The sequence below is a fragment of the Perna viridis genome, chromosome 3 (genome assembly GCF_037379345.1).
Source record: "Perna viridis isolate PV_CMFRI_1.1 ecotype Kerala chromosome 3, ASM3737934v1, whole genome shotgun sequence".
Lineage (NCBI taxonomy): Eukaryota > Metazoa > Mollusca > Bivalvia > Mytilida > Mytilidae > Perna > Perna viridis.
The window spans coordinates 20,687,376-20,699,872 of record NC_142447.1 but is presented as its reverse complement, the minus strand read 5'-3'; the positions used below and the strand labels follow the sequence as shown (position 1 = coordinate 20,699,872).

Here is a 12,497-nt window from a genome sequence, read left to right as displayed (position 1 = left end):
CACAAATGAAAAAAGATATTAAGTATTTAATGAACAATCCACATTCTTAACCAAAACTGGGAACATGAATGTTTATGTACATTGTAAATGAACAAAAACTGTCCACCAAAATACATGTACAAGTAGCACACAACACGCATGTAAGAATTATGGTCAAATATCCACAATGATAATATTTTCACATAACCATACAACAGCATGCTTGAAAATAAAATGACAAAAATTTCAGATAAAGAACTCTAATCCCTTCATTTCAAATACTAATACAATCAGCATACCTACCTAAAGTTACATACAACATCAAAATATTTAAATAATAATCAGGTTTGAAATTTATCAAGTTTGCAATACATTACTTGTCAGGAGTATAAAATCCAAAATATTGTCCAAAAGACATAATGTAAACAAACAACACAAAAGTATCACGAAAATTTAAACAACACAAACACTCTATGTATTGTAACTAATCCCAGCATCTTATCCACCATTACAATGAGTGTTACACTCCTAAATTGATCACTATCGAAGCTAAACACAGGTAAAATTATACCTAGGGTTGAAATACAACTGGTTTTAAGAGTTCGGATGCTGTTTGATAAAACATCTGAAAAAAAATTCTTGTTCAAGTAGTCTTTGTCAAATAAAGAAATATCTGAACTTGAATTTTTGTCAAAAATCAAAATATTTTAAGCCGACTGAATGAGGGATATTTGAGTTAAGAACACTTTAGTATAATTCCCCTCCCCCACCCCAAGAAACCAGAATTAATTTAACAAGGTGTCAAGGAAAAAATATACAAATTTTGTGGTGCTTTTGTACTTCAAATTATAAATTAAGGGAAGTAACTCAAAAAGCATTGACATTGTACATCCTGTAATTTACGAAAATCTAAATTCAACATGTTTGATAAAATGTACTTGGTGATTCTAATTCATACAACAAATGAAAAGTTAGTAACAAAATTACTGAACTAATTAACTCTTAGCAAGTCAAAAGTAACAGTTAAAAAAGAAAACTCAACATAGTAAATGGCAATATCAACTTATCAAAGTAAAAACCAGAAAGTTGGAAATACATGTAATTACAAAGGTCCTGATTTGGTACAGGTATTTATTTATGGCAATGGTATGTTAAACTACAAATGGTAATTTTATACTGCACTAAACCTCATGTTTCTATCACACTTAATTGTTACCAGCATTACTACAATACAAACTGTCAATTTGTATGAATAAATACCAACCAGAACATTAAATATTGCTGTACTTTTTAAAAGTTCACAGGATGATAGAAATATTGAAGAAAATATTTACATTTTATTTTTCAAAATGCAGGTGTAACTTCATCCTGGACAGATCTTGTAAAGAAACTTCACTCTTTGAAGACTTTTTTAATGCCCTAGGCAGGCCTAAACCAGACTAAGCCTAAATCTGAGTACTGTAGCATATGGCTATGTACTCTAGTTAGTTTACTGAACTGATGATACTTAAGTATGCCATTATGGTGTTAACTTTATCTAAATTTTCTTTACAAATTAATCTGAGAATTTTTTGACAAAGTATATGAACCATGAACAAATAATTAAGGTAAGAAAGTCATATGTGGACAGTACTGTACTGTAATCCATTATGTACATGTACAATACTTGTACATACATGTAGATGGAAAATGTCGAATTTATTTGTAAGAGCTTAAGAAACAGTCAGATTGTTAGGTTTTCCATCATAAAATCTTAAATACTTGTCCTTTTCTAAAGTGTGGCTCTACTTGTGTAAATTTGTATAATACATGTACAACATTTGAATCTTCCCTACTAAGAATCAATTTTGAAAAGGTTAATCCTATCTTGATATTTTTAATTACACTAGATAAGAATGTTCAAGTGTTTGACTACTTTGTTTTTACTGGGTTCAAGTTTAAAGTAAGTCATGATTTGCTAATGCTTCTTAATCAGTGTCAGAAAAAAGGGGTGTTAAGGGTTTGCAACCCCCTTCTTTCATTGAAAATTATGTTAATTTTGTGCAAAATTTGAAGAAAAGGCCTGAAACCATCCCCTTTTTTCATAACTTTCTAGATCCACAAATCAAATAAATTGCATACATGAATACTAGTACATGATATGAATAAAGTATGAAAAAAGAAAAATGTTTTGGTCGCCTTACTAAATAATAGAAGTACCCAGTATGTTTAAAAGATTAGTCTATGTGAATCTTTGACCTTATTTACAGGTAACTGACATTTAAACACCTATTGAAATTACTCCACTGCAGTGATAGAAAATAATCTTTTTGAACTGGAAATACTTACAATTCTTTAGATATCATATCCTAAGTAAATATTTCGACTTTGTTCACTAAGTTTTTATCAGGTAATGATCATGGTTTCACAGTAATAGTGCACATTTTACTTCTGGTCCAATAACAGCACAAAATTCAGAAAAGGTTTTGCCTTCCACTGAATGTTGAATAGAGCATGCCTTCAATGTCATTGGTTTTTTTCTTTGTCTTACATTATTACAATTGCAACAATTTAAAAAGTAATAAATTAATATCATATATGAACATATTTAATGTATACATCTAAATCTTAGCATACATCTATATTTCAGTTTAAACCTATAAGACATTTCCTGAATGTGTTCATCAATAGACTTAACCAACTATTTTAAGAACTATAAATTCAGAAACTAATGCATGCATTTACATTTGCTTCTTAAGTTTAAAATGAGTTTAAGGTATTTTTTTTTATTTTGAGAAAAATTCAGCATCTGTTTCGTTACAAACTCAATAATTCAAATTTTAATTGTTGCTTTATTTTTTCTGCAATAATATAACCACGATAATACCTTCCAAATTTACAATCATATCCAGCAACGGCTGGTATTGCTGCCTATATTATTTGGTATATTCACTGATTGTCTTCACCCATGAGATAAAATATATGAAAAGCACTGTAACCTGAAGCATACATTTAGGTGGCTAAATTTCTTTGGTTCCATCACAGTGAATATTTTAGATCGCCAGTCATACCCTCTGGCGATCTAAAATACTCACTGTACACAAACCCCTGTGGTTCTACGTACAATTTTCCCTGAACAGATGTAAAAGCTTGTATGATTTGCATTAAAATCTGCCTGTTAACATACTGAAAGGCAAAATCCTGCCCTTTTCAAAAGCTGCAGGGAACAGTTACTACATCTTATTTAAATAAAAAACCTTTTTAAGGAGCAATCTCTTATGAAGCAAAATTCACAATGAAACCAAATACATAGACAAAGTTCTAGATCAAGGATCATACAATCCTACCACCTATAAATAAAAGTCCTTGATGAACAGAAATCTACAGGATTTCAAATTTACTTGCAAGATTGGAAGGTCCTGGACTTTTCAAGTCTGAAATACTTGAGGAAAACAGGAACACCGAAAATCCTACAAAAAGTGTCCATGAAAAGGACTCAGGTAAATGAAATTTCAAAGGTTCTATGTCAGAAATTGAGGCTTCCGGACATTAGACCACCACTAATTTTATCCCCTGGATTGGAATCATACACAACAAAATAAGTGTTGGTTCAATCTACTCAGTCACATTGTACATGTAGAAGACTATAAATGTTGATAGATTTTAAGGACAGTTATGTAATGAACTTCAATCCCAGACTATCACTATTTCTACAGTTACAATAAAAATGCAACTTCATCAATCATATTTTCATCTAATTGTAAGTTACTACACTTGAAAACTTGAGACTTACATTGTATCAATTATGTGCAGTAAGTACCACTCCCAAAACCCTTACTCATTTATATTTATAAGTCCTTAAATATTTTAATTGAGCTGACTGACAAAGTAATAGAACTTTTTTTAACTACTTTTTGTAATGACATGCTTGTACAAGAATACCTAAAAAAAGTATATTGAAATATACAAGAATACCCTTGTCTGCAATCTATATCTACTGATACATGTGCATGTATGAAGTTTAGATAACAAAATTCTTCAAAATGTTGCTAAATATAATGTATAAGATCATTTTGTCTGCAAATTTATATCACAGATTTCAGCTTAAGACATCAAATATTAATTTATTCAACCTATTGTATTGGTAACACTTTCCCAATTTTAGCAAATAAATAATAGACTTTAATTTGCAATAATTAAACCCATTTTTATGCTAAAATTACAAAAATGCAATGATTGATGCAAATAAAAAGTTCTGAATTTACAGTACAAAAACAGAAAATGTAGAAATGGGAAATGACTTTAAGAGTCAACAACTCTATCAAACAGTGAAAAAATAGTCTAAGATAGTCCTGGCCTCCAACAAACCGAAATTTTTTTCACATACATTTAGTCTGATAGTCAGAGATTGCTCTGACATCAAACGACTGATTTACCAGACAAGCTGGAGCCATGAAACATCAGAGCTTGGCCCATATCAAGAGCACCTGATTCTTTAAATTGAAAGAAACATAGTTATTAGTTGTTGCATGTACAACAGACAACACTACTGACATGTTTTATACTCTATATGAAATTTCCATACTGCTTAGTTTTACAATTTTCAATATACTTGACTGTGATCTTGAACTTCTCAAATTCAAGTTCACAATATTTTGTAAATTTTCTTTAATTTCTATTCTCAACACACAAATTACTGCAGAAAAGTATATAGATAATACATGTATTGTTAATTGTTTAAAATTTCATTACATGCCTTATTTAAACTTTTTGATAGGCAATAAAGTTATACATTTTAGCCTCTTACCATGCACCACAGTTGGTGCGCAAAATCCTGTGGTTTTATATGGGACAAGCTCTGACATTTCACGGCCCCAGCTTGTCTGGCAAATCAGCCAATGGATGTCATGGCAATCTCTGACTATCAGTCTGAATGCTTTCAAAAATATACTGGGTAGGTAGCAAGGAAAGGGTATACTGAGAAATGGAAAGGGTATTATACCAGTAACAGACCCAAAACAATTAATAGTGGTACTTTCAAGTAACCATTAACAAGTACATTTTTGTATAAGTAAAATATTGTTGGGCACAAAGTATACTTCTTATTTACCATTTTCAACCATACTTCTTAATATCTGTCTGTTTGAATCATCCACTGATACAATTAGCTATCTGTTCATTTTTCCTGCAAAGTGGAAAAAAAAAAATTAACGTGTATAATCAATTTGATTGTATTCAATACATGTATGTTTCGATACTGATATTTTGAAGATGTGCCAAATACTTCAAATAACACTTCAACACTGAAATTTTCTGCATAGTAATGTTGCTTTGAATTCACCCAAAAACTACTTTCCCTGTGATTAGATACAATAAATATTTTAGATATCTTTATTTTCAGTATTTCAAGTGTCCTGCACTCAAAAGTCAGACTGCTACTACATTTGTATTTACTACACAAAGAGCTAGAATGTATAGTATAACCAAAAAAATTAAGTTGCCTTTGTTAAGACTAGGGTGCCAACTTACATGTACATTTATCTTTCTTGCTACTTTTTTAAACATTAATTACAATGTACGACAAAGCACAACTCTAAACACAGTCTTTGCCATATAAATTTATGACGACTAACTCCAGCTAAAAATACAGTATCATTGGCATGTTAGCCAATTTCTGCAAGCCCACCACTATTTTTACAAGCCATGGCTGACGGGCTGGTGGTCAATTTTGAAGACTGTGAACAATACTAACCTAAACACCTATTCAGCAACAAATTAAAAGAACATAGAAATCCTATCTCCAAATACTATCATAGACTTTATTCATACAAGTTGTTGCATCTGTATACCTGGTCATTTCACTACCTAGTAATATTATTCCATATATCGTGTACATGTATATACAGTACATCATAATACCTATATGTTGTACACAGAGGATCAAATTTATTTTCACGAGTGAAAGATCCTGGATCTTTTTGCATCCTAATAGAAAGGTCCACCAGCAGAAAGTAAAAGGTCCTCAATAAAAGTTAATGTGATGTAGATCCAGGACCTCAGCAAATGAAATTTCAATTGTCCGAAGTCAGAAATCATGAGTTCTTGACCTTGGACCAGTGCTCATTTAAACCCCTTCAAACAGTTTCATATACAATGCATTTTGTATGTACAATATTCAACAACTACATGTATGACAATAGTTACAATAGTATATGTAGGTTTGAAGAAGTGTATCAATGAATTTTATCTCTAGTCAACAGAGCATGATAACTAATTACATGATTTTGTAATATCAGCACACTGATTCCAAAACTTCATTTTTTACCTACATGTATGTAAGGTTTTAATCATAATAAAAATCTGTGTACATGTAATTCCATACTGGTCACAATTTCATGAAGTATACATGTACTGGTGCAAAACAGTTTAAACACAGCACCTAGAAAATGGAGGTTTATTCTATAATTGGACTATGACATACAGTAATACATTGTATACCAGCCATTCACTGGAAAATCTAAGTTGGCAGACATCAGCTGCACATGCAGTCTTCATATAGATTTTTAGTAGAATCTCAAATTATAATCAGTACAATGAACACAACTGTATGATTACCTATCTATTATACAGCTTAAATACTAAAAAATTATGAAAAAAAAATTTTGACCCTACATGTATACAGATGTACAAGTACATTGTATTTGTATGTAGCAGTAAATTAGTAAAAACATACATTTAGTACTTCAATATGACCTACTTTTCCAGTGTCTGATATAAAATCAATATGGTTATGTTGGACAAAAATTAACGGACATTATGTCCAACATGAAACTTCAGGTTGCAAATTACAGAAATGTTTAGTTATGTTTTGTAAATTAAAGTTAATAAAAACAGAACTGTATCAAAGGCATAGCACTCTAATTTGTACTGGTACAGCAAGTCAGACTACTACAAAGAGGTTCAATATGCATGATGCCAGGGACTTAATATTACAATATATACTCCTTGATGGCGTGCAGAAGACATTTTCTTTGAGTATACGAAGTGCGCCTATTAGTTGCTTTTGGCTTTTGAATTAGCTTACGGAAAAAGCAAGTACTTTTTCAAGTTTACAGCTTGTTGTCCTTTGTCTTTTTTTTTAGTAAAGTGTATGTATTCTGTGTCTATCTCAAACAGTTAAATCTGAATTCAACAGATTTATTGTTGTATTTTCCCACCGCGGTCCAAGGTTATCATCGGTTAGGGGAGGGTTGAGCGCTTACAAACATGTTTTACTCCACAACATACTTTAAGTGCTTGTCCCAAGCCAGGAACCTATAGTCCTGTGGTTGTTGTCATTTAGAGATTACATGTAGGTCGATTTTCATCTCATATGATTAGTTTCTTGTCACTGATTTTGGGGCCTTGCTTTATGGTATGATTTTGCCCATCATTGAAGACTGTAGTGACCTGTTAATGTTTAATTGTTGGTTACTTTACTTCTGGTGGATGAATGTCTCATTGGCAATCTTACTACATCTCCAATTTTAAACCGATTTTTTTAAAATGCTTGAAAGTTATTTTTTGGTAAAGCATGTCTTGTTATACAATGATACATTCTTAGTTCTATGCAATAGGTTGTGGATTTAGTAACCAACATAGCCTAACAAGAAAAAGGGATAATTTTGTATCCATAAACCATCCATAATTCTGAAGAAAAAAAATGCTACTAACAATTCTCTAATAGTGTATGGCCCAGGATATGCAGGGCACACACTGACAATTTATATTTGTCATTTAAGCATTTCTACATTATTATTCTCAATACCACAATGTTGATGATTAATTGTACAATAAATGAGATGCTTTGACTTTATAAAATTACATATATTTACTTCATTTCATGACGGGACAACTGAAAAGTGCTTTCAAGAAAAATGTGTACGTTAACTTCCGGTTTCCAGGTGCGATAAAAACACTTGCAGAAAGTTATTCAGATAAATACTAACATTCGAAAGTGATTTGATTTAGTCTTAATACATTGTATTGATTTATTTAGCATCATTTGGACCGCAGAAGATTTCAAACTGATACGTAACATTCCAACGTAAAATTACCTGTCAAAGTTTTCAGACCGCCATGTCCATGGACATTCCAAAAACGTCAATGTTTATATCACGTGACAGTCATCCCAAGATTGCAGTGCGACCTTTTATATACAGCAATGCAGACGAAACGCATATTATTCCGTATACTGATAAATGTTTTTGATTACAACGTCTAAAAACAACATTATTGTAATACTATCGTTTTAATGTAAATATATACTGTAATTTCCTCAGTAACTCTAAAATAGATAAATTTTGAAAAAAAATATTGCCCCATCTAATTAAAATTAAATCTATAATGACTTGGCATAAGTCAGATTGTGCATTATAATCAGATTGAATATTGCCAATTTTGCAGACTTTCGAAGAGCCAAGGTTTTTACAAGTAGAAAACAATCCTTGGAAGAGCCACAGGGGCTTGTTCCAGGTATATGCAGTATACATTTGTGTATAACACGTGTTAAACTTTTGTCCAATCAGTTGGCACTTCTGCAGCAAAAACAACACAAACAAAATTGAAAATATACAAGAACTAGCACTCAAAATTATGATATATGAATACTACCCAACTAGTTTACAGTGCTATCTGATCAGCTAACACCAAAACTAAATTGACTAGTATGCTTATTGCTAGCTGCTTTATATTTTTTAGCCTTAGTTTATATGATTTATGTGTACAGTCTTAATTCATGTAGTGTTGGTTTGTATGTATTGAAGGACAGAACATCGTGAGCGTTGATATTGTGACACTGCCGCATACATGTATGATCCGTCTTTTACAAATTCAATGTTGTTTTTTTTATCTGCATACCTTAATTGCTGCTTTTTATGTATTTGTGTTTTGTGTGTCCTGTGTGTATTATTGTTCTGTTATTTATGTTGGTTTTAAAAGCTGATATGTTGCTCAAGCCGGTATTGTAATGTTTATATGTACTGATTTTTCACAAGTACTATCTTTAAAAATATAGTCGACGCAGTAAAATTTGTTCGTTCTACTAATAATTTTCTAGATTTCATTCAGGAAATAATACATGTCACGCAATTTCAATATTTCCGATATAGTTTTTTTTCGAACGCAACTAAGTTATCAGTATTTGGCCACTTCAGGTGACTTGCGTTTCCATGGAAGAGCGTCTTTAAAGTCAAAGGGTAAAAAGTGGAACTATACCGACTGCGTCGAAAAAAAGCTTTTGAACTTTGAACTTTGAAAGTGAGAACAAACCTCTGTGGACGAGCTAAAATATATGTCTAATTGCGAAAAATGTTAAATAATATATTTGAAAAGAAATTTAAGTACCAGTCCTTATAAAATTCAGACACTGTCAATGGTTAAGTGATTCATGTTGTAGAAAAACCCACCAAACAAATGATGCTTTTCAGTCTATATATGCCATACTTTCACATAACAATAATTATATCTGCATTCAGATCTGCACTTTTTAGAAAATCATAAAATTATCTACCACTAAAATCAACCAAATGAGAGAATTCATTTGCATATCCAAAGGATTCTGTAATCTAATTTGCATACAAAATCGACTTTTGTGACACGAAATTGACTTTTGTGACACAAAATTGACGTTGAGACGCAAAAATAACTTTTGAGGCACAAAAGTGAATTTTCTGTTAAAGTGCAAGCAAAAGTGGTTTTGTTATGACAGAATTCAATTTTGTGAAAAAAATTTATTTTGTCGATTTTGTATGCAAATTAGTTCACAGATTCCTAATTAAACTAACTTAATGCGCCTTCGTTGCGGATAGACAGGCTTTGGGACCATGCAATTAAGAATCGTCTTAAGCGCTGCCGGAAATATATTAATTTCCTGTCCGGACCTTATTGAGAAATATTCTGCTTCTGATTTAAAAAAAATATAAACGATGGGCTCTCGTAACATCGCCAATATACCTTCTTTACTGTAGTACTATTGACTACTGATTATACAAAAGTTGTGTACTGCCTGTTTGAGTTGCTATAAACCGGAAACAATTAACCATAAAGAAAGCGAGATCCTGGTTTAACCCCAAATAACGCCCGCCACGCCTCCGCCTGAATCCGCCCCTGGCTATTGTTCCCAACATTCCGGTTTTGCCTTACTGCCATTTGTTTAACAGTTAAGTACCAGTCCATATAGAATTCAGACACTAACCATATTAAAGCGATTCACGGTGAAGAAAAATCCACTGTACAAACAAAGGTCTTTTCAATCTCTATATCATTCAAATTCAGTTAAATAGCCCCAATAGCGACAGAAAAACGGCCAGACATTTTGAACATAGAAAAAAAATCAAATGATTTAATTTTAAAAAAAAACCAAAAAAAAAAAAACCACAAAGTTTGAATTGCAAGAAAACGCAATAGATACCTCTTGATGAGTTGATTTATGTCCTGTACGAAATTTTGAACATGTCCAGTGTATTTTGGTAGTGAATTACGTCACTTCTGGAGACCCATGTTGAATAATAATAGTTTCATCATACAATTATTCAGTGTTTCAGAAACAAGACTTAAAGTTGTATCAATTCGTCTCCTGAAATCATGAATAATAATTATATCATTGATATATAGCATAGCTCAAGGAAGTAGTGCTCTAATGTTCATAACGTGTATTTGGCGAGTTAAATACAAAGTGAAGAGGTTGTTATAATTAATGCTCTGAGTATTTACTCAGATCATAAGCAATTTTCAAAATTATTCAAAAGTAATATAGCTCTATAATTTAGGTTTTTAATTTGAAGGTTTGGTTCTGTATCAAAAAAGGTTTGAACCTTGGTAAACATTTCGACGTTTTACTCATCCGACATCTCATCTGATCCAAATTACATGTAGTCCATGGGCTGAGAGGGTCCACCGTGCACCCCAACCCCCGCCACTTACCAACTTCATGGGGAATTTTATGTACCTTTATACCTCCCATTAACCGAATCAATTTGTCGCCAAAGAGTATTCTCGGATTCTTTTCCAATATAAGCCTATATTTGTACCCCCACTGGGTCAAAAACTGTAGATTTTTGTGACTTAATAGCTGAGCGTCTAAGCCTTCGTGGGATAGCATGTGTAAACAAACTAACTATATTTAGATATCATCATGTAGCACAATGGTACCAAGAAAGTTGCGTAACACTTGGTGTTTTGGGGTTAAATGAAAAAATTGTACCCGTACCCGCCGAAAAATCGCTTAAATTGACATATTTTTCCATGTCAAAACCCCAGAGTATTAATACGTGAAAAAATGTACCCCTACCCCGCCGAAAAATCGCTTAAATTGACATATTTTTCAATGTCAAAACCCCTAGAGTATTTATGCTTCAGTAAAAAATTGCTTATTTGGTATTTTTCTCTTTATTATTATCAAAATCTATACTTCTGGGGATCTTTTGATGAATTTTGGCGATTTTCGTTGTCAGAGTTTATCCAAAAAATTCAAAAAATGGGATTTTCGAATTTTCTGTAAAATGTCCGATATATTCGATTCTTCCAGTTATTGCTCATCTGAAACGTCTGAAATTTGGTATCATTCGATAGATGAGTGGGGGTGCACAGTGGACCCTCCCAGCCCATGGACTAATTTGGATCAGATAAGATGTCTGATGAGTAAAACGTCGAAATGTTTACCAAGGTTCAAACCTTTTTGATACAGAGGGAAAGTTTCAAATTAAAAACCTAAATTATAGAGCTAGATTTCTTTTGAATAATTTTGAAAATTGGTTATGACCTGAGTAAATACTTAGAGCATTAATTATATCAACCTTTTCACTTTGCATCTAACTCGCCAAATACACGATAAGAACATTAGAGCACTACTTCCTTGAGCTATGCTATATATCAATGATATAATTATTATTCATGATTTCAGGAAACGGATTGAAATAAGACTTTAAGTCTTGTTTCTGAATCCCGTAATTAATTTGCTATAGTTCATTTCATTCTATTGTTTTGAAGTGGTGATAAAATATGCAAATAAGGTAATAAATATGTTTAAAATAACGTCATCAAAGTCATGCTTGCTTAAATCGTGCATCCTCATTTTTCTTTACAGAACACTTTCAGAAAAAAAAGAATCTTACTGATGTCCATATACATGTATATATAATTGTAAAGGTGCTTTGTAATATGTTTTCAAGTAATTCTTTTGGAATCTCGAAATTTTCACTTTTTTCGCTAGGTTTCGACTTCCATAAGGCAAATATTTCATACGTAATTTCAACATTTCCGACCTATCCTTTATACCTAACTGTTCTATTTGAGAAATAGATAGATGACCAATAATGTCGGGTGTTATTTTTTCATTTAAAAATGATTCTACAAGTTTCTCGAAGCCTAATTCTTGCAAAATTTCCCTGATTTTTTTTGTACAAAATTGATCAAGTTTAAAGTTCCGAACATTTAAACCTTGCATTTAGATAATAAAAGCTTTTTACAGCATATAATGAAGTTTGAACAGCATATAACGT

The 12,497-nt window shown here is 31.8% G+C and overlaps 1 protein-coding gene across 31 annotated transcripts in view; it reads right to left on the bottom strand.

The window, feature by feature from the left end:
* LOC148621393 (rho guanine nucleotide exchange factor 28-like) overlaps window positions 1-8,116 on the bottom strand; it is a 145,580-nt gene extending 137,464 nt beyond the window's left edge. For 22 of the 31 annotated variants that reach the window (XM_088575707.1, XM_088575710.1, XM_088575698.1 and 19 more), the window contains exons 1-2: window positions 8,055-8,115; window positions 5,069-5,143 (exon numbers count right to left, since the gene is read on the bottom strand). In XM_088575707.1, coding sequence (XP_088431833.1) covers window positions 5,069-5,081 — 13 coding nt within the window. In that variant the 5' untranslated portion in view covers window positions 5,082-5,143; window positions 8,055-8,115. Of the gene's footprint in view, window positions 1-447; window positions 499-5,068; window positions 5,144-8,054 lie in introns of those variants that run through there. The other 9 variants (XM_088575717.1, XM_088575718.1, XM_088575720.1 and 6 more) reach the window with 5 other exon arrangements.
* Between the last annotated feature and the right edge of the window lie 4,381 nt (window positions 8,117-12,497).